The sequence below is a fragment of the Octodon degus genome, unplaced genomic scaffold, assembly GCF_000260255.1.
Source record: "Octodon degus isolate 3935 unplaced genomic scaffold, OctDeg1.0 scaffold00076, whole genome shotgun sequence".
In the NCBI taxonomy this organism is placed as follows: domain Eukaryota; kingdom Metazoa; phylum Chordata; class Mammalia; order Rodentia; family Octodontidae; genus Octodon; species Octodon degus.
This window is the reverse complement of record NW_004524652.1, coordinates 6,240,777-6,268,151: the sequence shown is the minus strand read 5'-3', so window position 1 is coordinate 6,268,151 and position 27,375 is coordinate 6,240,777. Positions and strand designations below refer to the sequence as shown.

General features: G+C 51.5%; 1 protein-coding gene across 6 annotated transcripts in view; it reads right to left on the bottom strand.

Moving 5' to 3' along the window:
• Nucleotides 1-27,375, bottom strand: part of Pitpnm2 (phosphatidylinositol transfer protein membrane associated 2) — a 95,540-nt gene that overhangs the window by 16,547 nt on the left and 51,618 nt on the right. For all 6 annotated transcript variants that reach the window (XM_023720514.1, XM_023720516.1, XM_012515740.2 and 3 more), the window contains exons 2-5: nucleotides 16,650-16,822; nucleotides 6,518-6,732; nucleotides 5,502-5,623; nucleotides 3,615-3,842 (exon numbers count right to left, since the gene is read on the bottom strand). In XM_023720514.1, the coding sequence (XP_023576282.1) occupies nucleotides 3,615-3,842; nucleotides 5,502-5,623; nucleotides 6,518-6,732; nucleotides 16,650-16,727 (643 nt within the window). In that variant the 5' untranslated portion in view covers nucleotides 16,728-16,822. The remainder of the gene's footprint in view (nucleotides 1-3,614; nucleotides 3,843-5,501; nucleotides 5,624-6,517; nucleotides 6,733-16,649; nucleotides 16,823-27,375) is intronic.

Below are 27,375 nucleotides of genomic sequence, written 5' to 3'. Positions count from 1 at the left end.
GCAGGGGCTCAGGCTCAGGCTCAATCTCCAGCCACAGCGTGGCCATGCCTCAGTTTCCCTGGGATGAAACTGGGAATTGACTCCTAGACTCATTTGCCAATTCCAGAGGTGGGACCTCCTGGGTAATGCGTCTGATCAGAAGCCACAGTGAATGTGTGGTGATATCTGCCTTCCCTGGGAGGAAGACTTCCCAAGAATCTTGGCCCCTGGTCTAGTTTCCTGTTCAAACCCATGGAGGATCAAATTCAAGTGCAAAATGACTTACTCTTCTTTTTAAAAATGCTTTTAATAGAAATAATACACAGATGAGATAGGGCCTAGGTGTGGTGCACACACCTGTCATTGTGGCACTCTGGAAAACTAAGGCAGGAGGAGAAGTTTGAGCCCAGCCTGGGGGAACTTACCAACTTAGCAAGATACTATCTCAAAATGAAAAAAGTTAATAAGAAAATGGCTAAAGAAGGGCCCGGCCAGATAGCTCAGTGGACTAAAGTGCCTGCTTAGGCAGAGTGCAGCGGCTGGGGTTCGATCCGACGCTTGCTGTGCTGGCCTAGCCCCCACCCCTGGGGCACAATGAGACAGAGATTGAGACGGGGTGTGGTGGCACGTCCCTGATTTCCCAGTGCTTGGGAGGCTGAAAACAGGAGGATCACTACAGATCCAATCTACATAGCGAGACACTATAGAACCTGTAGACCCTGTACTAAATACATAAAAAAAGAAAAGAAAATGGCTAAAGATGTAGTGCAGTGCAAAAGCCCTGGGTTCAGTCCCCAGCACCAACAAAATGAAACCCAACAGCAACTTTAACATAAGGCAGCTTCCACCCGAGCCGCATGCTGCCCCGCGCCAGCTGCTTCCCCCGCGGCACTCTCCTTGCAGACGCTGGTTTATTAAAACAAAAAAAGCCCCCCCCCCAAGAAAATGAAACCCAACAAAAAACAAAGAAACACTAAAAAAGAATAAATATATTACACATCTAGAATAATGTAAACTTTGTTGAGGTATAAAGAATCACAAAGAAACTAGAGATGGAAAGCAGTTGGGGTGGCCTTGCCAGTGTGGGAGAGGGGATGATGGAGAAAGAGAACCAAGGCCCCCAGCGTGGTGACCCCCAGAAGCTCAGGCAGGACTATAAACACGTGTCCCAGCCTGACTTAACTGCTTTCTCACCTAGGCAAACTATGTGGTATGTTAAATTAAGCCTCATGGAAGCTGCTTAAGAAAACACTGAAAAGAAATAAAACATACACACTGTCCGGTGAAGGAGCAGAATGTCGCAGTTCAGGAGACGCTCTGCACACCCTCCCTGCCACCTACGCGAGTCTGCCCTGGCGTCTGTGTTTGCTGTTTGCTTTGTTTCTGGCTGTAGCATGTAGATGTGTTACAGCTTGTGTCCAGACGGCCCCCAAGCCTTGCGTGCTCACGTCTGCAGCTTTTTCATAGGTGGCTGATCTAGAGCGTGTGACGCTGGGATTGATTCACGGTGCCGTGCTAGGATTGGGGCACTAGGACTAAGGGGGTGAGTGCTGCCCACGCTAAGTAGCCTGGATAAGACGTAAGGGATAGGAAGCGCTGTGTGTGACCCTGTGGCTCTGCTACCTTCACCCGCCATGGACCATTTCTCCTCTGAGATGCCACCCTGCCCTGGAGCCAGAGGATAAGGGGCTGAAACCTCTGAACTGTGAGCTGCGGGAACCTTTGCTCCCTTAACTTTGGGCAGCAAGTGTTTTGTCTCAACGAGAAAGTGACTAAAAACAATGTATTTTCTCCACTAGGTGTTGGAGAGGTTGGGCCAGTATAGAAGTTTGCATAAATGTGTCACACTGTATTTTTCTGCTGCTTGCTTCTCTTGGTGAGTTTTGATCTCATTTACACTTGTGTGGACTCCAGAGCATTGGGCCTGCTCTGTTTGGATTTCTCTTTGGAATGCCGCATTCTATTAATTTCCTTTCTAGCTAGTGTCTCTTCCCAAGCCCTGGGGTGGCCTCAGGTTCTGGGCCGGGCAGTGGCCTCATGGAGCTTCTGTAAGGAGGGAGAATAGGGAAAGGCTTCTTTTGGGGGTGCTGGAAGGAAGGACTGGGACACGGTACTGTATCTGGGGTGAGGCAGCCATGGAGACAGGTAAAACTCACGCCAGCAGTGGGATGTGACCGTGTGCCACGTCCCATCCCAGTCCTGCGCCCTGTGGTCTTATCCAATACCAGCCCTATAAGCCTGCTGTGACTACATCCATTTCTCAGCCAGGGAGAGGGAGGCTCAGCACGGAGGAGAAAGAGCTGCTATGTGGCAGACCCACAGCAGACCTTTCACCTTTCTGAGGGCAAAGCTGTCTCAGTGGCTGGGGGCCTTTGCAGTCCAGAAGGGTCTGAGCCCAGGCATCACTGCTCCCTGGGGATTTGCTGGGGGCCTGCTAGGCTGACCCTAGACAGGCCGCCGCCTTCAGATTCCTGGAGGTGTGGGAAGGGAGGTCCTCAGCCAGTTCACTCACATACTGTCTTGTCCTCATGGCCCCTGCCGAATGAGGACAGCTGCTCCTGCCTTAGAAGGTGGGAACGACACCCAGGAGGGCGGAGGCCAGGCCGGCACCAGGCCTGCCTGACAATCAGGCTGCCTCCAGTATGTGTCCTCCCCGCCCTAGCCCTCAGAAGGGGGTACATGCGTCTCAGCAGGTAAGCCCTGGGGAATGGAAGGTCATTTAGGCCAATCTAAGCTCTGCAGGGTTAGACAGAAAGACTGGCTCCCCTCCTGGAGATGTGACTCCTCCTCCTGCTACTTCCCGCCCCTGGCGCACAGCCATGGAAGTAGCCCAGCGGACAACGTGACTGGGATCCTGCCCTGGGGGCGCAGCTGGGGACACCGTCATACACCACCACTTGATTGGCACCCTCACACCCAGGCCCAGCTATGCGTAAGGACCCCTCACTCGAGGACAGACTGACCAATGCGGATCATGTGGACAATGTTTGCTTTGGTCTATGTCCAGGGCTGGGTCTGTGCCCTCCACACATAGCCTGTCACTGTCCACCCTCCTGGGACAGCCTGAGGCAACACAACAAGTGAGAAGCCTGTGATCAACGGTGTACTCTTGTCACATTTGCTTGCAGTCACACAGCGATGTCTGCGGAGCCTCTCTCGGGCCATGAGCTCAGGGCTGGGCCTAGCCAGGTCTGACTTCTGCCCAGGGGTCAGGGCTTCAGGCCAGGCATGGAGCCCTAGGCATCCTTCCCAGGTACCCCCTCCACAGACTGGAGACACGGCGGTGCCTGAGCCACTCTGCCCCCGGGCTCCCCCTAGTGGAGGAGGCAGAGCTGTGCGTGGGGTGTGGAACCAACCGGGGCCTCCTTGAGCGGAAAGAACAAAGGGATGTTGTCCCCAGAGGCTGCATGCCGACCAGGGCGTGAACTCTGCAGTGTCACACACAAATGAGGTCAAGAACATCTCTCCTTCCAGGAATGGTGTGGTGCGCACGGAATCAGGAGGGCCAAGACAAACGTGTGTGTGACAGGACAGCTTCCGGCCACCTCTCAGAATGGAGAGCAGTGGAGAAGCACGAGGGGGCGGAAACCCGAGGCGGGGCTGGGCGGGGCGGGGCGGGGCGGGCGGGCGCTCACCAGTGTCGTGGATGAACCTCTCGATCTTGGACTGCATGCCCCAGTAGCGGAACTCCACCTTGCACAGCTTGTAGGCGCACATGATGGGCAGCCGCCGCCCCGCGCACTCCTCTCTCCAGTTCTCAGACAGCGGCCCCCGGCGGGTCTTGGCCGACTGGAACAGCTTGGGGTCCTCCTCCGTCTTATACTCGCTGGGGGGCACGGGGTCCTTGACGATGTCGATGACGTCTGCAGGGGCGCCCTGGAGTGGCCGTGTCTGCCAACCCCCCCGCCCCAGGCCCTGCATCCCCCCGGGTCCTTGGGGGCTCGGGGCAACACCGAAGGAGAGGACAGCGCTGGCGGTGGGGACGACATCCGCGCGGTTCCCTAGCCAAGGGCCCACATCTTTCCAAGTCACCCCCAGTCTGGGCACAGCCCAGCGCCTGGCAAGCTGGCAAGGGGAGGGGAGGAGCTGGGGAGCAGGTTTCCACGGAAGGAGGGTGGGGAAAGTGTCCTGGGAAAGGTGGCGTTTCAGCTGGGGGGATGGAGCTGTGAAACCAAGAACACCCTCGTTGGACCGGGGCTGGACTGAGGGGGTCCCCAGGAAAGCATGAGGGGTCCTCACACGGGGAGGGCAGTAGCTGCAGTGTACGCAGGTGACAGGGATGCAGCCGGACATAAGCGCTGGGCCCAGGATGCAGCTCAGTGGTGCTGTGCCTGCCTGGCAAGCGTGAGGTCCTGAGTTCAATTCCCAGTACCAAAACCCCCTAAACCCATCATGGGTGGAGGACATGGGAAAGTTGTGTGCACACAGAGGTGTTTTATTTGACTAATGTAAGGGTTTTTGTTTTTTAATGTATGCATTTTGTACAGGGTCTTGCTACGCAGCTCAAACTCATAGTAATCCTCCTATTTTCAGCCTCCCCAGCACTAGGATGATAGGCATGTGCCACCATGCCTGGGCTAGGTGGCTAGTTCAGCAGGCACTTAGTCTGCTGTGCTATCTCACCAGCCCTGATATAAGTTTGTTTATTTATCTATTTATTTATTTATATTTTAGGGAAGGGTCTACAGGGTGTTTAGGGTCTCACTACTAGATCAGACTCCTAGTGATGCGCCTGTTTACAGCCTTCTGAGAGCTGGGATTACAAGCACTTGCCACCACGCCCAGTCTCAATTGCTGGCTCAGCATGCCCTGGGGGTGGGGCTGGCATAGCAGGCCCAGGGATCAAACTTCTGGTCCCTACACCTGCTTGCAGGCACTTTAAACTGCTGAACTATTTGGCCAGCCTTTATGATGTAAGTTTAGTTAACCAGATTTTTAATTAGTTGCCAAAGTTTAGGAATCAGAAGATTCTACATAAAAAAAAAAAAAAAAAGATTGCACATGAAAATCCTGGTCTTCAGGTTTTCTTCCAAAAGAGTTGACAAACTGGTGATGCATGCCTGTAATCAACACTTGGGAGGCTGAGGCAGGAAGATTGCAAGTTTGAGGTCAGCTTCAGCAATTTAATAAGACCTTGTCTCAAAATATAAATAAAATCAATCAATCAGTTATTTAAGAGGGCTGGGGATGTCTCTGAGGTGCTCCTGTGTTTGATTAATTCCCAGTACCAAAAGAAAAAAAAAAGGTTTTAACAGGTGGGGCCTGCTTTCTGCACAGCAACATGAGCTGGGGGGTGGGGTGGGGAGGTTGAGGCCACTACCATCAGGGACACAGGTCTATCCTGTGCCACAGCTCTGGCCATTCACAGCACTTCGTGTGGCTGTCAGCTGGAGATGCCTCCTAAGAGCACATGATCCAGCATGCGTGTGCACCTCGGAGGGAGGATCCATCTGGGAGAGGGCCTTGGACTTGGGGCACACACATCAGGAGATGGGATCAGGCAGGGGACGTCTCCTACTCACCTGTTGTCAGCTGGCTCTTTTCCACAGGAGACAGGCTGAACACATCAGGGCTGTCCCCAGCATCGGTTTTATAAAAGGTTTCAATGTCAATGGAGAACTTCTCCACAAAAGGGCAGGTGAACCTGCAGGAAAGAGGAGTAGCCGTCAGGAATGCAGCCTAGCTGGTGGACGCCCTAGGGTGGGAGTGAAGCAGGGAGAGGATAAGGGGGACAGGGTGAGACCCATGGGACCATCCACCTCCTGAGAACAGCCCCATCACCGTCACCCTGTGCTGAGAACAGCCAGGCCAGGGTGGGGAAGGGTGGTCTGAGGAGAAGGAAACAGGGAAGGAAGCTGACTCCAAGCTCCTATGGGATTTCTAGAAGCCCCACATCTGGCAGCTACCCATGAATGGTGTACTGGTGTACTGCGAAAGCATCCACACTGCAGGACACACCACTCCTGGCACAGGAGCTGCCAAGGAGCCAGATGCACCAGCGGGGCAGCCCCTCTCTGGGCTGAAGGTGAGCTCTCTGCGGGTCTTCCTGCAAGCTCTGGGTTACCCTGTCTGCTCAGTAAGCAGGTGGCTGGTGGGGACAGCCACTGTCCACTCAACTTAGCAATTTTGGGGGGCACACAGTACAGATCCCTTGCTGGGGGGGTAACCCTAAGGAGAGCCTTGTGGGATGTAATAAAATGTGGTCACAGCAGCTGAAAATCTCAGAGAGCAGGGGACCTTCAGTTCACCTAGTGTACTCCAGTTCTCATTCTTTCTCAACAGGCTGACTGTCCTTGTCTGCTCAGGGGAGCCTAAGTTGAGCTTGGAATCCCCAGATCTTCCCAGATAAGAGGTATCCAACAGCTCTGGCCTGATGTGTGCGGAAGTCTGGGAGACATCCTTCCCTCTCCTGTGCGTGACTACCTGAATGTTCAGGGTACCCATCTGGACAGTCTGCTTCCTGGGAGTGTAGTGGGTTAGCCCCTGGATCTATGTGCCAGCCTCCTGCCCACAGACCACATGCAGTGGGGGGACGCACCTGGTTCGAGTGTAGGGGTAGGCGTTCCAGGACTCCTCCACCACCCGCAGGGCTGCCTTGGGCAGGATGGAGCGGAACCAGCCAGGAATGTGCATGCCCACGTGGTACACTTTGTGTGTGTACTGCCCGGAGCCACCGGGACCATCTGTGTAGGGCCGGTTTTCCAGGATCTCCACACCACTGCCTTCACCATAGGTCTCGTTACGGCTCTTCTTCTGTGGGGACAAATGCAACCAAGATGGGGGGGTGCAGAGCACTGCACAAGAGAGGGGCTCAGGAGATGGTGTGGGTGTGGAATGGGGAGAGGGCTTTTGGACTCCCGGACCCAGCTCACAGGCCCTGCTCCCGCCTGAGTCCCAGCACTGCACACACAGCATCTATGCTAACTCCTGCCTATCCTGGGACTGAGGTGTTCCCCAAATCAGGAACAGGACAGGGTGCAGCACCATACTGGGGTGTCCAGCCACAGTGTTCAGGTGGAAAGAGAAGCGGCATCCGCATTGGAAAGGAAGAAGCAAATGATCTCAGTTTGCTAATGGCAAAATCTAAACAAAATCTTGCCAAATTCTAAATGAATTATTTTCCTGATGGTAAACTCTTTATACAGAAAATCCTAAATAATCTCCCCAAATATCTTAGACCTAATAAAAGAACTCAGCAGAGTTGCAGGATACAAAACCAACACACAAACTTGATAGGATCTGAAAGAATAACTACTTAGATATAAATTTAGCTAAAGAAATTTAAAAAACCTTGTGCACTGTTATGGTTTGTGTCTAGTCGTGCCCCTAACGCCTCATGCAGTCATTGGGGTGGCTGCTAGAGTTTGTGATTAATTCGGGATCCAATGCTGGGATTATGGGTGTGAGTGCTGCTTGCCCTGGGGCAGATAAGCTGCACACAATATAAGGGAGAGAAAGAGGCTTGCAAAAGTTTTGGCTCCTTCCTTTGCTCTTCTCTGTTTTCTGCTGCTATGAACTGCTGCCCTCTTCCATGTGCCACTCTGCTTTGGAGCCAGATGTGTACGGACTGAAACCTCCACTAACTGTGAGCTAAATAAACCTCTCCTTCCTTACTTTTGGATGTTGGATATTTTGCCCCAGTAATGAGAGAAAAGTAACCGAGACATGCACTAACTATAAGATTGAAAGCCTAGATATAAGCCACATATTTATTGTTGTTGCTATTATTATTATTATTATTATTATTATTATTATTATGTTTTAATGAGACACTGTGTCAAAAATAAAAAGTAAAGGGCCGGGGGGCTGGTATGGTGGCCTGTATCCCAGCACTTGGGAGGCTGAAGCAGGAGGATCTCCGTGAGTTCAAGGCCAGCCTGAGCTATATAGTAACTTTAAGACCAGCTTGATCTGTATAGCAAGACCCTGTCTTGAAAGAAAGGAAGAAAGAAAGAAAGAAAGAAAGAAAGAAAGAAAGAAAGAAAGACCAAATAAAAGCTTGGGAATGTAACTCAATATGAAGGCCCTGGGTTCAATTCCTAGTACTACCAAAAAAAAAGAAGAAGTTCCCCATCACTTCCTCATTAGTCTTTAGGAAAATGCAGTTGAAACCACGGTGAGATGTGTTCATTTGAGGGTGCCCCCACACACTGAGCACATGCAGTCTTGTGACTGTCCTCAGGCCTGCCTGTGTTCGGGCAGGAGAGGGTGGCGGTGACTGTGCACTCTGTGCATGAGCCTCGTGGGTAGGTGGCACACAGGCTCTCGCTTTCCAGGAGCCTGTGGGGCCAGGGGCTGGGGCAGGTGGCTGGCACCCACAAGAGTCCCGTCACCAGGCCCAGGGCCGTGCACTGGACTGTGTCACTGACAGAGCCCACTGAGTCTGCGTCACGAAGCACAGTCTTTCTCTGTATATAAGACTGGGATGCAGTGGGACAGTCAAGGGGAAAATGGGCAGAGGTCTCCAGGCCCCTGGGCAGAAGGCCAGGCCACTGCAGCCCCCACCCCTCACCCCACTCCAAAGGGAAGCGCCACCTTGTCCAGAATAAACCGGACTTCATAAAAATTAACAACTTTTCTCTTTCTTTTCTCTCTCTCTCTCTCTCTCTCTCTCTCTCTCTTTCTCTTCTCTTCTCTTCTCTTCTCTTCTCTTCTCTTCTCTTCTCTTCTTTTCTTTTTGTCTTTTGGGAGAGGGTTTCCCCAGGCAGTTCAGGCTGGCCTTGAGTTTACTTTGCAGCTGAGGCTGGCCTTGAACTCACAATAATCCTCCTGCCTCAGCCTCCCAAGTACTGGGATTACAGCCATGCTCCACATGACAGGCTTCTGTCTCCAAGGGTATTTAAAAAGAAGAAAAAGACAACCTACAAAATGGGAGAAGATTTTCATCTAATACGTCTGGTGCTAGGAACTTGTACCCAAAATACATAGAGATCGCCTACAACTCAACAGCAAATGGCCTATTGGCACTGAAAAAGATGTTCAACATCACTGTCATTAGAGAAACGCAAACCCAGCCCACCAGGAGCTGTAGGACTCCATAAGCACTGTGATGACTAGGAAGGCGACAGCAAGCGCTGACAGGGAGAAACTGGAGCTCTCGCAGTTGCTGGAGGGAACGCGCAGTGGCAGAGTGCTGTGGAAAATATGGCTGCTCAAAAAGTTAACCCATCAGGCATGGTATAGATGAAACTGTTATCCCAGCTACTTGGAGGCTAAGATGAGAGGATCACAAATTGGAGGCCAGCCTTATTAACAAGAGCTTGTCTTAAAATAAAAAATGAGAAGCACTGAGGATGTGACTTAGTACTCCCTGGGTTCAGTACTCAGAATAATCAGTTGATCAATCAATCAATCAATCAAACTATATGACCTAGCAATTCCACTCGTAAATATATACTTCCTAAAAAGGAAAACATATCTATACCAACATATCTTGTCATAGTAGCCAAACGGTAAAAACAATACAAAAGTCCGTACATGGATAAATGAATAAAGAAATGTGTAGTCCAAGAACAGAAGATGGTTCAGCTGCAAAGAGGAACCCAGTTCTGACACTTGCTACAATGTACTTGTTAAGTGACAGAAATCAGACGTAGAAGGGCACATGGCGTGTGACTCCACTGAAATGGGCAGAGCACACAAACCCAGGGACTGAAAGCAAGGTGGTGGCTGGCCAGGCCAGGGTGAGGACCGGGCAGCGTGCCTCCTTCGGGGAGACTCAACTGTTCAAACATCCCCGGTGGCAGCAGCGGCACAGCTCTGTGAACACGTTAGCAGCCACCGGCCCGGATGCGTTACCGGGGTGGATCATGCGGTGCGTGACTTACATCGCAAACAGCTGTACAAACCCGAGCAAACAAAACCTTCCTCTTAATAAGATTTAAGAAAGATCAAATGTGGGGAGTATGCAAAGACTTGATGACTATGTGACAGAGATGACATGGGTCACCTCTACAAGTCTCTACCACAAAGGTCCTTTCCAGTATCCAAAAGGTCAGCTTTCTGCTGAGGCAGAAAAACCTCATGTGGAGATCATGGTGACTTCAAGGCCAGCTTCTGTTTCTATGGCTTCCATGGCAACACCACCAAGGCCATCTTTGGTCAACTTCCTGAACAGAAATTATGTGCTGTGTGACATACCCACTGGTTACCCAATCCTAAGGTACACACCTTTGTACACAGATGCACGCGCACATGGGTATTCCCAACACGCTGCCTCACTACTGGGGTGCAAAGACGGGCCCAGGGTGACAGCCTCCTTCAGGTCTTTTTTGAGGTCATGGATAGGGTCAAAAGATGTGTGGCCCTTCCTTTTCCAAACAGCTGGGCTGTGGACCAGACTGGACAGTTTCTACGCTCCGGCTCTATACCTTCCCCTCAAGCAAAAGGTGGAACCACTGCAACCCACTGAGCAGGTGGGGGCTGCAACAGATGGGGACTTGTCCAGGTCGCATAGTTCTAAATGGGCAGAGCTGTGCCCCCTCACTCAACCGCACAGAACCAGCTGCCTCAGGGAAAGCTCCCAGTGTGTGCAGGAGTCTGGTAAATACCCGCTGAAGAGATAAATGGATAAATGGGTTCTTGACTAAACTCTGGCCAGCTTCCTCTCAGCCTGGACTAGTCACCTCTCTTTCATCTCAGTTTCTAAAACTATAGGTAGAAATGGAGCTACCCATCTGCCCAAACCATGGCTTAGAGGAAAAAGGTCCCCATCTCCTCAAATTCGTGTCCACCTAGAACCTCAGAGTGCGATGTTTGGAAATAGTCTCTGAAGTGTGAGTGGCTTGATGCTGTCATAAGCCAAGAAACGGTCGGAGCCACTAGAAGGTGGAGGTTACAGGAAGGCTCCTGGCCCAAGAGCCTATGGAGGGAGTGCTGCCCTGCAACTCCTCTTAAATTGTAAGAATTTAATTCTTGACCTTGGCCTCTTAAATTGTTGATTTTTTTTTTTTTTTTTTTTTTTTTTTGGAACCAGGGATTGAATTCAGGCCCTTGCGCTTGCCAGGGAAGCGCTTATTCTATTGAGCCATTCCCCCAGCCCCAAGCCCTCTTAAATTGTAGGAACACATGTGTATTTTTTTTTTTTAAAGTCACCTAGGTTGTGGTTCTTTGCTATGACACCAGGGAGTGACTATACTTGAAGTGCCAGGAAGCTCAGAGGGGAAATGTGCAGCCCAGAGGGCCAGGGTCCCTGCAGGAGTCTCTGAAGGTCAAGATGGGGTGCAGAAGGAGTGGGGAAGAAGCCAGGGCAGGGGCTGGCTTCCACCCAGGAGGCCTTCCACCCTGGGTCACAGGAAATCAGGGGAGTATGTAAAAGCCCCCTGCCCACTCAGGCAGACCCAGCACGCCCATCGCAGCAGCTCCCTCCAGAGGCTTGGGGGGCGCTTTTCATGCCTCCCAGCCCTCCTTGGTGGCCCATGGCTTGAGGCTGCATCTCTCCAATCTCTGTCTCCATTGTCTCTCTGTCCTCTCCTCCTCTTATAGGGACAGCAGCCCTGTAATTGGGGGCCACACTGTATCTAGGATGATCTTATCTCAATATCCTTATCTAAATACATATGCAAAGACCCTAGTTTCAAATGAGGTCATGGTCTGAGGTTGTAGGGGGACCTGAATCGGGGTGCGTGAGTCAGCCACCTGGGCAAGCACCAATGTGGTCTCTGGGACTAAGCACCAGCCTGTCTGCGGGGTAAACAGGAATGCCACCTGCTGGTCCCCTCCTGTCCCCTCAGTGTCCTCACCACCTCCACCTCCACAAGCCTTCAGTCTCCAGGCCCCTCCCCAGCGCATGACTCTGCAGAAAGGCTACTCCCTACCTGGCCTGGCCACCTGCAAGTGACCTTGACTTTTATGTGTATGTGAGTGCTGGGTCCTGGGGGTTGAGGAAGAGGTGAGAGGGGTGGAGGGCATCTCTGCCCTAACCTGGCATAGCTGACTCAGAGGAGGTAAGAGCTGGGGTGGCTAGGTAAAGAGGCAGACAGTAACTGCTCCAGACAAAATGGCTTCAGCACCAGATGAACACCCATAGACAACTTCCTTGACATTTCTGAGCTCCTTGACATCTTATCTGTAAGGGGAGAGAATACCACTGACAACACTTCAGGTTGTCATGAGGACCTAAGCAGATAGCACGTCTCAGGCTCAGGGGACCTGGACTGCTGTCCTCACAGGGTGGTGGTGATATAAGGCCATGGTCACTCAGGGAGATGGACAGGGTGGATATTCCAGTGGCCAGTGTCACAGTACTGGCTTTCGAGTGTGCATCCCCACGCAGCGCTTTGGGCCTTTGTGCTGTAGGTGTTAGGCAAGAATGGTGGAATGAACCAATGGAGTCTAGTCCCCAGGGTCACTCAGAAGGTGGACAGCCCTCCTCAGGCTGACCCTGGGGGCCCCGGGACATGGTGATGGAGGAGGCAGCTTGCCCGGCATAGGTGCAGCTCAATCATGCCCCACGGGAGCAGGCTGTTCTCAGATCATCCAGCTCGCTGCCCATACACGAAGCCACCCTGGTCCCTGCCAACCAGTCCTACAAGCAGCGCTGTGGTGGCTTCTTCTGAGACCTCAGTCAGCACAGACAGGCTGGGCTTCCCTAGGGCTGGGTAAGAGAGAAAGACAGTGGGCCAGAAACCTCTGCAAGTAGAGGCCTGCAGAGCTGTCCAGGGTCCTGGCCAAGCTCCTCAGCCTGTTCGCGGGCAGCCAACCCTGGCAGCAGCCCTCGGTGGAGGTCTGCCAGACAAGCCAGCTGCTTCTCTTTAAACCTAACACCAATGCAGCCTAGGCATGGCGCTAGCTGTACCTGTGTCCACAGCCTTACAGGATGGCTAGTGCAGAGGAAGGCCTCTTGCCAGCTGTGAGCAGCACAGTGGGAAATAAACAGCCAAGGAAATGCAGCTGTCCACAAGGCCTGCAACAAAACGTTTGGATTCCTGGCATGTTTGCCCACAGCCCACAAGCAAACCTGTTCCCAGCTGTCCCTGTTCCTGACTGAATGTCACTTGGCTACCTCTGTACTGTCTCTCTGGACATGCTGGACACACCTGATTCACCCTCAGACAGGATGGAGAAAACCTGTGAACTCACCTCACTGTCGAACAGCACTGCTAGGTAGAGGGGTCACACATTGAGCTGTGTACATGTGGCCCTGCATGCCTTGAGCATATCACCCTAGTGACACTGCTCCCAGAAACTGGGTGCAGGGGCAGGCAAGACAAAAGCTAGACCAGAAGCAGAGGGAGTTGGGCTGAGCCACAGACAGAAACTGTGGGGCTGGGAAGGGTGAGTGCCACAGCCCCTGGAGCAGCAGAGGCTGCTGTATGCAGACACTTGCAGGTCTCATCTCACTCTACAGGCAGGAGTCTGGTTGCAGGGGTGTCCCAGGGATGGGAGGGACACAGGTGAGCAAGGAGCTGCCACCCTTGCCCTGCCCTCAGCTGGCAACCACAGCCAACGTCACTCCCCACCAGGACCCTTTCAGAGGAAGTGGAGGATGGGGGTGGGGCTCCGGAGGCCTTGGGCAGTACCGAGGCCAAGGACTCCTCAGAATGCTGCTACCTCCCTTCCCTGGTCCAGGCAGAGGCTCCCACTACCCCTTCCTCCCTGTACCCTTGTCCACATTGCCCCCTCACCTGAGGGTCACAGCATCTTCCCTCAGCCCCACCAGGAGTCCCAGAGCTCTCTCCGATGGGATGCTCAAGGGCCACAATGTCCCCATCTATAATGGTACAGGGTCTCACTACACAGCTCTAATACACAGTGATCTTCCTGTTTTCATCCTCCCCAGCACTGGAATTATAGGTGTGCTCCACCATGCATGGACTCGGTGGCCAGCTTAGCGTACCCAAGGGCAGGGCCGGCACAGATGTGGTGCTGGGGATTGAACCTTGGTCCCTGTGCTTGCCTAAGCAGACACTTTAGGTTAGGGTCTACAGGGTGTTCAGGGTCTCACTACTAGATTGGGCTTTTAGTGATCTGCCTGTTTATAGCCTCCCAAGAGCTGGGATTACAGGCGTGCGCCACCACACCCAGTCTCAATTGCCAGCCCAGGGTGCCCCAGGGGTGGGGCTGGTATAGCAGGCCTGGGGATCGAATCCCCGGTCCCTGTGCCTGCTTGCAGGCACTTTAATCCACTGAGCTATTTGGCCAGTCCTTCACTGAGCTATCTTGCTGGCTTGAGAAACTGCCTTTGGGGGAGCTTGGGGGGAGGGGAATTGACTTTTCAGTGCCTTTTTGGCTGATGCTGAGGTGAGCTTACATTCCAGATGAAGAAACAGGCTTGAGAGGCTCAACTGCTTGTTCACTACAGCTGGGACTCAAGCCAAGGCCTAAAAACCACACTTCCTCCAACAGACCATAATTCTTAGGTGTGTCGCTGCCTAGAAACAGACCGTACTGTACCCCTGCTGGGGTTACACACATCTGCCTAGGACCTTCCACTTACACTTGCTGCAATGCCTCCCTAGACAGAGGTCCATCACCTCTTGCCTTCCCTCCAAGGTGGGCCAGGGAGCTTGGAGGCTATCTTTAGTTACCTAGGACCCCAGAGAGACCTGGTCTCAGGAAGTGGCTGCACTGACAATTGACAGTCATGTCACACTGCAGGCCCCAGGGCTATGGGATTGTCAAAGGCTGATGGGAGTGGCAGTGCACTGTAATCCCAGCACTCAGGAGGCTGAGGCAGGAGGATCACCATGAGTTCCAGGCCAGCCTGAGCTACAGTGAGTTCAAGGTCAGCCTGAACTACATAGCAAGACCCTGTCTCAAAAGAAAAAAGGAAAAGCTGACAGGAACTGTGCATGGGTCTGTGTACATGTACATGCTTGTGTGTGTTTTAGCCACATCCCCTAGTTTGCTATACTGGGCACATCGATGCCTTCCTTGGTAACACCTGGCTGGCTTCACCTCTCCAGTTTAGAAAGAAGGCAGACTGGGTGCATTTGCTTGCTCACTGGAAGAAGCACAGGGAAACACACTGGAGGCTCAGGGCCTTACAGATGAATCCAGCTTGCACTCAGAGCCTGCGCTGGCTCTGTTCAGCTGGGAGGCCCTGTGTTGACACATGGGATCTGCAAGGTAGGACCTACCCACAATCCTAGTCTATGGCTTGACCTTCATCAAAATATGCCACTAGGGCAGGGCAGGGGCTGTGCAGAGCAGAAGGAAGGCCAAGAGCTGCAGGGCATCATGGATTGCTATCAGTTACGCTCATGGGAGGCATGCAATGTGGGAGGTGGCAGGAGCTTGGAGGGGCTCTAAGTTAGAGGTGACTATGCTCACGAAGAGCTTTGGGAGAACCCAGAGGTTGGAGGAGCTCTGTGCTGCAAGCCTGGCCACCCACCCCAGGGGGCCAGGTGCAGCTGGGATGCTGCCCACCAGGGTGGGGGTGCTCACCCTGGGGCAGGAACTGAGAACAAACAGTGCACAGTGACAGATGAGGCTGGTCCTTGACTGGGCTGAACTATTTCTAGAGTACTCAGAACCTGGGCCTGATTTAAGCTCTTCCTCTTCCCGCTCTCTAGAAATAATTAAGGGGTAAGTGGCTCAAGAGGAATTGAGTGGCGCTTTTGAAGTAGCTCAGAGCAAACAAGCCCCCAGAGAGGCTGGGGCACCCCCCCACCAGCCAAGCCGCCCAGTGTGGAGCCTGGCTAAAGCCTAGTAGCTTTGTCTAGTTCCTCCTAGGTAAGAGCTGGGGCCCCAGGCTCATCATCCCTCTCCAACTGGGTGGCAGTGGCAAACCCACCAGGCACGCCTGGAAAAGGGAAGTGCAGGTGCTGCCATCCCTATCACATGTTGAAGCTGTCTAGCAGATGCTGGCCAAAGGCAGGCCCCACCTGGTAACAGGGACTAAGACCTGTGTACCCAGAAGAGCCACAGTCAGGTTGACAGCTGTTCAGAATCAGTGTGGGAGGCACTGAGGCCTGTGGCTTGGGCCCAGCTACCAGGCTGTGCATGGGGCTGGCACTGGACTGAGCAGAAGGCTGGCCGCAGAGTGAGGATCAAAGCCAGGGCCCCAGCAGGTGTGAGCAGTGGTCAGGTCTGGTGACTGGGACAGAAGGACACTGGATCCTGGCGCTCTGGACCTGTGTCTAGGCTAGCAAGGCCCTGAGGAGTTGGACTAGCAATGTCTCCTGGGAGTAGGTGAGCATCTGGCTCCTCATAGAAACTTGCAACACCGCACGCTGGTGGCCGCAGGGTGGACAGTGCGCGAGCCACGAGGCAGGCTGTACTCCTGTCTGACCCCTCTTACCTCACTCCTGCCTGCCTCCTAGGTGGGGTGTTATGGACTGCATGTTGTGTCCCCAGAATCTGTGCTGAAGTTCTGACCCTTGATGTGCTGGTGTTTGGAGACAACCTTTGGAGAATAACTTGGTTTGGATGCAGTTAGAGGAAGAGTCCTCACCAGAAACCGGAAGCCACCAGACAGAAGCCTAGGACTGTGACTCACCGAAAGTGAGTCCCTGGTGTTTATGCCCCCAGGCTGTGAGGCTTTGTGAAGGCAGCCTGAGCTAAGATCTGGGGATAAGTGGTCACTGAAGTGGCCACTGTCATTGTAGGGGCTGGGAACGTGGGGACAGGAAACTGGGAGTGCCCCCACGCGTGCCTGGAGTCTGCTGGGAAGCAGGAAGTCTGGCACACCTCGGAATCCCGCCTGGTCCACCTTGCCCTCCACCCACCTGAATCATGTACAGCTGGGCGATGCGGTACTCCTCCACGGTCATTGGCAGAGGGATCCGGTATTCCTTTATAATCATCTTGGAGTCCAGGCCTTCCCGCCAGTGGGGAATTGTGAGTGGGGACTTCTAGGCGAGGGTCCTTAAATTACCATGACAGAATTCACCAAGGCCCCCTGAGAGAGAAAGAAGACAGGACAGTCACTTTCTACAGGGACAGTGGCTGCGAGAGCACAGGAGAGAATTCTGCTCGAGATCGCAGGCTGGGACTCTGGACTGACCCCATCCTGTGTGGACAGGACAGTGTGACCTCAAGCAAATTCTTTGCCTCTATGGCCTCTTTTTCCTTGTTTGCTAAGCAATTTTGGAGAGCTGTGGGCAGGACTGAGAGATGGTGTAAACTCTCCCATGTACAGGCACAGGGAGGTGCAGGATCTAAGCCTGCTCTGAAAGTGGGCCAAAAAAAGCATTGCCATGCTCTTGTTTAACTCACAGCCCTAATAAGCCACAGCCTCAGTCCCCTGCACATTATGGGCAGGCCTGTGCTGAAGCGATGACAATGGCCAGTCCTGGGAAAGAAGGCAGGCAACACAGAGAAGTGAGAAACAAGTTCATGAAGTCAGTCGGCAGGCTGGGGCCCTTCAGCGTGGGGCAACCAGTTCTGCTCAAGTCGCCAGCTACAGGTGGCATCTCTGTTCTAGCAGAAGGCAGCGACCTCAAGTTTGGTTTCTGTTCGATTCGCATTTCCTGGCACCTCTTCCACGGCTGACACTGGGCCAGAGCTTGGAGGGAGAAGAGACAAACCAGAGAAGGAAACGCAGGGCTCATGGCGGCTTCTTGTTAAGTGTCAAAGAAGCCATTTTATGATTTGTACCTAAAGCAGTCCAATTACAAAGATGAACAAGCACACCTTGGTGCCCAAAAGAGCCACACTCCTAGTTAGCAGGAACACACCACCACCCACTGCCACCCATCCCTGTGCTGCTGCCCACAAGGAACTGGAGAGCAAGGGAGGTAAGCAGGAGGCAGGTGGACACATTGATAGAGGGGAATAAAAAATAGTTCAGTGCAGTAACGGCTAAGGGCACAGTGACTAATACCAACAGAGAAGACTCAACTCCAAGTGCCACAAAATGTTACAGGGCACATGGTTTGGGGTTCCCTCTGGGATCTGACTGTGAGCTTGAGCAGCTCTGCTAGTGGGGTGGCCTCCTGGGAGAAGTGGCCGTACTGGTTGAGTGCTGGGTTCTCCATGTATAAAGTGGGACTAAAACACCCAACTTCCAGAGTTACTGTGAGTGCAGGAGGCACCCCAGGTGCTAGGGACTGGGTTTCCTCAGAGTTATGGGGCTCTGCTCAGCAGAGACAGGAGCAGGGGTGAGGACACAGGCAAGCAGAAGCAATAGCAAGAACGTCCCCCCACTGGCACCTCCCCACAGGGCCATTCCATGTCCGGGGGAATCAGGTCTAGGGACTCATAACGGAGCTGCCAAAAGCCCATCTGCCCAAGCCCTGGTCTTTCCTTATTCAGGAGGAGAGTGGGCCTGCTCCTTCCTAGCTGTGTCAGCAATGGTGCCCTGGGGGCCTACTGCATGTGGCCAGGAGGAGCATGTCTGTCTGTCTGTCTGTCTGTCTGTCTGTCTGTCTGTCTGTCTGTCTGTTTTTTTGAGACAGGGTCTTGCTATGCAGTTCAGGCTGGCCTTGAGCTCACTCTGTAGCCCAAGCTGGTCTCAAACGCAACGATCCTATATGTGTGTTCCACCACATTGAGCTCAGTAGGGGCATTCCTGTTCCACTCTGCTCACTTGGGAACAAGGCAGGGAGAGAGCAGTCTCACCACTGGTGTAACAAGATGGCTACACACAAGTTCCAGCCCAGATCCATGACATCACAGTGGTGGGAAGGACTGTGCTGAGCGTTAACTCCTGCTGCCTTAACCTCAATAAGTATCACGACCCTCCCTTAGGAATGGTGAGGTCAAGGGTGGGATGGAACAGGAATGATCAGGAAGGAGCCCACACTGTCCTGAGAATTAAGGACAACACACATCACAAGATGGGTCACGTGGAGAAATAGTTAACAAGCTAACTGATTAGGGGAAGAGGGGAAAGGAAAATAAATGTATCACAGATATTTTTAAAAAGCAATATTGGCCAGGAATATAGCTCAGCAGCACAGCACCTGTCTACCAAGTGTGAGGTTATGAGTTCAATTATCAGTACCACAAGATAAATAATTAAATAAATAAATACAGCTATAGTGCCCAGCACTCAGCAGAGGTAGGAGGCTTAATGAGAGTTAGAGGTCAGCCTGGGATACACAGCAAGACCTGTCTCAAAAAATCAAAATAAATAAATAGTTATGTTGAACCATGAATAAACAGATAAAACATAACATGAACAACTAGAAATGTGGGTGGCAGTCTTGAGGAAACAGCACAAAATTAAACTGAGAAGACGACAAATGACAGATACAAAAACAAAAGGGAATCAAGCACTTGGGAGCTGAGGCGGGAGGATCACTCCAAGTCTGAGGTCGAGTGGGGCTATATAATGAGCTCAAGACAAGCTTGAACCACACAGCGAGACCCCGTCTCAAACAAACAATGCTAGGTGTGGTAGCTCACACCTGTAATATCAGCACTCATGAGGCTGAGGCAGGAGGGTCACTCCAAGTTCAAGGCCAGCCTGGGCTACATAATGAGTTTGAGGCCAGCCTGAGATACACAGTGAGACTCTGTCTCAGAAAAAAAAAAAAAAAAAAAAAAAAAAAAAGTCAGCAAAACAAACCAAACCGGGTGGAGGGCGGTGGCCCGGGCGCCGGGTGGGGACTGGCGTTCCTTACGCGGTGTAGACTCTTAATTCAACGGAGAAACGGGGACAAGAAATGGATGGGACAATGAAATAATAAAAGCATCAGTTATGAGGCAGTACTTAAGTGAACTATGGCAACACCGGCTGACTGTCCCCAAAGTGAATTGCAGAACCAGGGATTGAACTCAGGCCCTTGTGCTTACCAGCAAGTCCTTGTTCTACTGAGCTATCTCCCCAACCCCAAGTGATGTCAATTTTAGTATTTTCTTCTAAAGATTGTTTTACCTTCTTGGGTTTTTTATATATAGGAATTTTGTTTATATGTAGCTAAAAAAAAAAAAAAAACAAACAAACCAAACCACAAAGGGCCAGGTGTGGGGGCACATACCTTGTAGTCCCAGTACTTGGGAGACCAAGGCAGGAGGACTGATGCAAGTTTGAGGCCAGCCTGGGCCTCATAGTGAGTTCAAGGCCAGACTGAACTATATGGTGAGACCCTGTCTCAAATAAAGCAAAACAAACCACCTTGAAAATAAGTAATTGGTGTGCATTAGTCACATTCCCAAACTGGAATACAATCCCTGACACCCACAACCTAAGGGAGGAGAGGTTCAACCCGGCTCCCAGTTTCAGAGCATTCAGTCCATGACCGGCTGGCCATGAGACAGCAACAGCATGGCAGAAGTTTCTAGCGGAGGACAGGTGCTCACTCCTGGCTAGGAAGCAGGGAGCAAGGAAGGAGCTGGGGGACGAAAATGCGCCCTTGCAGGCACCCCCCACCCCCGAATCCTCCTCTGTGACTGGGCCTCCTTCCTCATCATCAGGGTATCAACTCACTGATGAATACAGCACCTGCCTGATCTAATCACCTTCCAAAAGCTCTACCTTTGAACACACCTCCCTTGTAGGAGAGTATTTGAGATCTAAACTATGATAATGTGCTTCTGGGGCAAAATAGGATAGAACAGGAAGAGCTATTCAAATACATAATGGAACAAAAAAAATCTTGACAGAACCAATTAACCAGTATCTGTGTCCTTGGAAGACTAATGACATTTAGAACATACAGATACATCATGAAAAAGCTACTAACCTTAAAAAATAAAGAAAGAACCAGAGGCTGAGGCAGGAGAATCACAAGTTTGAGTCCAGTCTGGGCAACTTAGTGAGACCTAGTCTCAAAATAAAAAATAAAAAGGGCTGGAGATGTGGCTCAGTGCAAAGGCCCTGGATTCAATGGCTGGCACCAGGAAAAAAAAAAAAAAAAAAAAAAAGCCGCATGAGTAGGAAAGGCAGAAAGATGGTTTCGGGAGAATCAGACTTATGCCCAGCAACAAAATTTCAGATCTAATGAATAGTATCTAGAGTTTGAAGAGAAATTAGGTACCAGAATTTTATACCTTGCTAAACTGTTCTTTCAGTATAAAGCTAACAAACATTCTGAAACATGAGTTTATGGGCTTACAGCTTACATATCCATAAAAATTTCTCTTAAAAAAATTATCAAAAGTTGAAATCCCAATGATAGTCACAACAGATCCATCCATGTGGATATCTTGAATTAATATTTTTTGCAATCTTGGAAATTATGATTATTGAGTATGAGAAACCTCAATCACATACATAAATAATATAAAAACTGGGAGTGGAAGAATGGAGGTGGAAGTAAAATATTCTTATTTTCATGTATTTAGTACAGGGTCTCACTACACAGATCAGACTCGTAGTGATCTTCCTGTTTTCAGCCTCCCAAGCTCTGGGATTACAGACACGCACCACCACATGCAGTCTCAGTCACTGTCTCAGCGGGCCCCAGGGGTGGGGCCAGCCTGGCATGGCATGTGGAGCCAGGGATCGAACCCTGGTCCCTATGCTTTGCCTAAGCAGGCACTTCAGTCCACTGAGCTATCTGGCTGGCCCCAATATTCTCAACTTTTCTAGAATGGAAGTTAGTTCATGATGTGGTTAATAATAGACAAAGGATAGGCAGAGCATGGAGGAAGTTTAGGGCAGAAAAACAACTCTATACAATACAAAAGTAGTGAGCCTATATTATTACACTTTTATCAAAACACATAGAATATATGAGAAGACCCTAAAGTTAACTATGGACTCTGGGTGACACTGATGTGTTACTGCAGTGAGTGTTCCTCAGCTGGAGCCAATGGAGCTCTTTGGTGTGGAAATTAACCATGGGGGGTGTTGACATGTGAGCAGGGCACACACAGGAATCCTCTATATTTTCCATTAAATTTTATAGTGAACCTAGAAGTGCTCTACAAATAAGGCTTGTTACTTAAACTAGTAATGTAATATATTAAACTGACAATTGCACATTTTAAGTAGGTATATGATACAAGCATGCAAATTATAATCCAACAAAACTTTTTTTTTTTTGGTCTTTTTGAGAGAAGGAGTCTTGCTATACAGTTGGCCTTGAGCTTACTTTGTAGCCCAGGTTGGTCTCGAACTTGCAATGATCCTCCTGTCTCAGCCTCTTGAGTACTGGAATTACAGGGAACAAATATATATATATATATATATATATATATATATATATATATGAGGGTCTATAGGGTCTCACTACACAGATCAGACTCATTGTGATCCTCCTGTGTTCAGCCTCCCAAGCCCTGGGATTATAGGCACACATCACCATGCCCAATCTCAATTGCTATCTCAGCACGCCCCAGGGGCGGAGACAGTATGGCATGCTGGGGATCGAACCTGGTCCCTGCACCTGCCTAAGCAGGCACTTTAGTCTGCTGAGCTATCTGGCCAGCCCTAACAAAGCTACTTTAAAATTTTTTTAATCTCTCTCTCTCTCTCTCTCTCTCTCTCTCTCTCTCTCTCTCTCTCTCCCTCTCTCTCGGCAGAACCAGGGATTGAACTTAGGCCCTTGTGCTTGCCAAGCAAGTGCTTATTCTACTGAGCCATCTCTCCGGCCCCACAAAGCTATTTTTAAATCTTAACCTTTTCATGTTTTTCCTTTCATCTTTTCTTTCCCCTTTGAAACCAAGAGTTGAACCCAAGACTTCACACATGCCAGGGAGGCACCATGCCACTGAACAATATTCCTGGTCCTTTTATCTTTTTAATCTTTTAGGAAATATTATCACTTATGAAAAAGAAATGTTTTCTGAAATTTAACAAGTCACTTCCACTTCTTTTTTTTTTGCGGAACTGGGGATTGAACTCAGACCCTTGTGCTTGCCAGGCAAGCGCTTATTCTACTGAGCCATCTCCCCGGCCTCATCCACTTCATTTTATACAATTGTTTTGTTTTGGTTTCTACTGTATAGTGTAGACTGGTCTTCAACTCACTATGTAACCCATGCTGCTTGAACTCAACAATTCTCCTGCCTCATCCTTCTGAGTGCTGGAATTATAGGCAAATGTCACCATGCCTGGCTTCCATTTCATTTTAGATATAGGGAAATAGACTTGTCTTTGGTTAAATTGAAGTGATATTTTTAAATATCTAATGTTATGGTTATGTTAAAAAATAAATTTGATATTTTGGATTTTTTTGGTGCTATGGACTGAACTTAGGTTCTTGCACACACTAAGAACATTACTACCGAACTAGACTCTCATTTCTGATTTTTATTTTCAAAGTGCAGTTTAAAACTTGGAAAACATCCTTATTCTGCCTATACATCTGTTTGCATAGAGTCTGAAATATCCATTTAGTGAATACTAATGGTGAAGTCGCCCCAGACTGGTGGGATTTTGAGCATGTTTTACTCATGACTTTTTTACTGCTTGACATTTTGGAAGCTGTGGCAGCAGGCTGAGCAGTGAGTGTGCAATTGGCCGGAGCAGGGCGGCTGACATGGTGAGTACAGGCTGCTCCTCCTGGGCGTGTCCAACTGGGGGGCAACCTGCTTTCTCGCTCTGATTGTTCAGTTTTTTGTTCTACAAAATAGAGTAAGAACTGCACCAGCGCTGTTGGGCTGTCTTGCAGATTGAAGGAGATGCTGCACATAAAGTGCTGAGCTCAGGCCTGACTAGCACATGGTGGCAGACAACTGCACCATACTACAGCCCCTAGCAGGGTCTGGAAGGCAGATCCCTGGAGTACAGGGCCTGGAACCGTCCTGGCTGGGCTGCCACCTCAGTGCACACACTAAGCCCCACTGGCCATAGGGAAAGGGGCTGACATGCAGGCACAAAGGCATAAAGGAGGAACAGCCCTGTTAAAAATACTGGCTGGGCCAGGTATTGTTGTAGTCACCTGTAATTCTAGCACTCAGGAAGCAGGAGGATCATTGCAAGTTCAAGACCAGCCTGGGCTACAAAGTGAGCTCAAGGCTACCCTGAACTGCACAGTGAGATCCTGTCTCAGAAAGACAAAAAAAAAAAAAAAGATTGGGTTGGCAACCAGACAGGGTTAATCTGGGACAAGATGGGGAGGCTTTCTCCCAGTGGCTTGACACCCCCCCAGGGGGCAGGGTAGCCTTTCCCCACTCAGAGAAGTAGTACGCCTTCAGTCTGCTGCCTCTAACCCTCTCAGCCAGCAGCTGAACTCTTATTTAGGCAACCTCATTACACCCACTCTGGATGCTTAGGTGCAAGACAGACACATTTCATCTCATCCTTGATGGAATTGTGATGGGCTAAAAAGAATTAGATTTCTGTCTTCTGCAAGGCAGCTTTTCGGGCCTGGCACAGGGATTGAGAAAAACAAAAACAGAGGTTTCAGAGGCCTCTCTGCCAGAGAATCCAGGCCAGGGATCTGGATGACCACCCCTTACTCCTATGCACAACCACCAGCTCCTCTCTAAAGGAGTGGGGGGCGAGATAGCTCAGTGGACTAAAGCACCTGTTTAGGCAAGCTTAGGCAAGCGCAGGGACTGCGGTTCGATCCCTGGCTCCACATGTCATACCAGCTCCACCCCCAGGGCAGGCTGAGCTGGCCAGAGTCTGGTCATGGTGGCACTTGCCTATAATCCCAGCGCTGGGGAGGCTGAAAGCAGGAGGATCACCATGAGTCTGAGCTGTGTAATGAGACCCTGCAATAATCAAATACATTTTAAAAAAAAATAAAAATTAAAGAAAGAGGAAAGGGACCTTTCCAGGGCCTAAAACATGGTGCTTGGGTCTCAGCCTTCAGAGGAGCCTTGGAAGAGTGCTATGCACTTAGGAGCCTAAAAGGCCCCTGTACTGGGCCACACCATGTTACTGTGAGTACCACCTTGTGTGGTATCCTGGGGGCCATGGGAGCAGAAGAGGCCAGCCTTGGGCAGGGTGTGAGCTGTTTCCAGGCCAGGGATGGGGCAGAGGTGGAGGGGCAGAGAGGAGGTGTGAAAGGATGGCATCCCAGGAATCAAGGCATAGGCCCCATAGCTTCCCCGCCTCACCAGGCTGGGCCTCCTGGGTTAGGGTAGAGCTGGTGGAGTGGGGGCTGCCCAGGGCAGGCATGAGGTGGAGACTTGTGGGAGGTCACTTGGATGTGCTTCCAGGTGCCTGGGCAGAGCAGTGAGATCCTGACTGGGGGACGGCAGGGTAATGGGGTTTATAGAACTTACTGTCTTCTGTGATTATCTGGGGTTTGATGTCACATAGGAGATTTAGGAGCGAAGCCTTGCGGGAGACAGGGATGGAATCTGTCCAAATGCAGTTCAGCTGCATTCTGGCTTTTAAGCCTGGAAGCCACCTGAAGTCAGCAGATCAAGTGCTGACTTTGGCATCATGGGCAAGGTGGCTGGCAGGTAGGAGAGGGAGCTGGGTGCTGGACGCTTCCCACTGCCCCCATGGTCTCTTGGCTTCCTGCTCTCAGAAAGCCTCTGTTCTGGTTGTCTGCTCCCCAAATCTAGTGCCTAGCAGGAAGGGCCTGAGGAAGGTAACAGTAGTAAAGACCCCTCTCTGCTCCCCCCATCTGTATGTATATAGCTATAAAGAGGGAAAAAGGGCTACATGTGGGACCCAGGGGGATACCAGGCTCTAGGCCTGGGCTGGGAGTGGAGGGGGACAGCTGCTGGGGATGAGTGCAAGTGGGACCACGGCCTCTGGGCAGAAGAGGGTACGCCTCGCCAGGACGGCTCCCCATCACCCTCTGACACTTGGCTTCCCAGAGGCTTCTGGATTAAGTATGTGGACATGGCTCCACCTATCTTAGCCTTATCAGTCAGAAGGCTGAGGGCAGGGACCACTGGGTTTCCAGGAAGAACGCATCAGTGTAGGGAACGGGACAGATTCCTGGCCTCTGCCATGAGTCACTCTGGAACACAGAGCGTCGAGGTTTGGGAGAGCACACAGCTTCTCCCCACAGCGTCTTTGCCCCTGGAGCAGTGAGGGGGGCCCAGAGACCCCGAACGCCATAGGCACTGCTGCAGTCACAGAAGGCCATCAGTCTTACCAGGGTGCTCCCGAGTGCCAAGCGGGGGTGACTGCCAATCCACTGTGGGACTTGTCACCTGACCCAAGGTTGCTGGCCACCCCCTGCAGGGGTGCAGAGCTCAGCAAAGTGTTTCATCTGTGACACCTCAACACAAAGACAGCACAAGTCAGAGAGGGTGGCATCCTGCTTCAAAGCGGCCAGAGGAGCCCATGTGTGTGCCTCCTGCTCCCTGTGTACGCAGAGCTGGGGAGATCTGCAGGGAAGAAGTGCACCAAACCCACACCAGGCGGGCAGGTGCCAGAACTCACCCGACCACATTCTCTGGAGACCTTGCTGGTCACTGAGCTACCACCCGCTGCCATGCTGACCTCTGGTGTTGATGCCTCCTAACTACATACTAATTACAGCAGGAGCAAGCAGGCCCTTCACACAAAAGGCCTCTGGAGGCTCAGATATGAAGATAGAAACAGACACAAAGCCACTATGGGGCTGCTAATGCCCTCCCCCGGCAGGACACACAGCAGCAGCAGCAGCAGCAGCAGCAGCAGCAGCAGCAGCAGCAGCAGCAGCAGCAGCAGCAGCAGCAGCACAGTCCTCCAGGGTCACCAGCCTCACCTTCTGGGGGCCTCCCAGCTGGAGAAATGGGCACCATTCTCGGGAGGAACAGCCAGCTCCTAGACTCGGAGAAGGGGGGCCCTTGATGTGTGGGAGGATAGGGGTACCTTCAGAGCAGGGGTCCCAGGCCAATCTGTAGGGAGATGTGATGGATGGGACTACCCTAAAGCCACCCTCAGCTCCATCAACTTCCAGGGAACTCAAGCTTTAGGGGAGTGCCCAGGATACCACAGGTGCTAAGAGGCACAGCTGGGACTTTCACCAGGGCCTTTGCTCTGAAATGGTGAAGCCCTGTGATGTCTGTGACACACCACAACGCTCGGACTTACTAAGAGTCAGCGGCAGTCCCTGACTTGCGTCTGTGCAGCCTCTGCTCAGGGCTGCTAGCACACGGATCCAACTCCAGCACTTTCCACTCTGCATTTCACACGTCTCCTCAACGTTGGTCTTTATTTCCTTAGATTCTCTCCATCAAATTGACTGATTCCACTGTACCAAGTCCACCTGCTGCCTTTACAACAGGTGGATGCCTCTGGTCCCCTGAAGGCTGACTCTTGGGCACTGACTAGGCATGTGCCTCTGGTCACATGGAAACCTTCACCTTGGAACTGCCCTCTCTCTGGCATGCAAGTAGCCCCCATATTCACAAATGTGAAACTGAGCAAAGGCCTTTGCCCCCCTTGGTACCACACTATGTCTCTACTCCCTTTAGGACACAAACGCTCCTGCAGGTCAGTGCTGCTGGCCACTTCTGCTCTCACCTCCCAAACTGTTCCTAGCCCCCAGTGGCCCCTGCTCCATGGAAACTGCATGGTCAAGGTCACCAATGACCTCCCTGTGGCTAGATATGTGGTCAACCACATCAAATCTCACCTTTTGTGAACTGCTGCATTAACAGACATGGCCTGCGCAGACGGAGCACTGCTAGGGGCCCTGTGACCGCGGGCAGGTGGGCGCC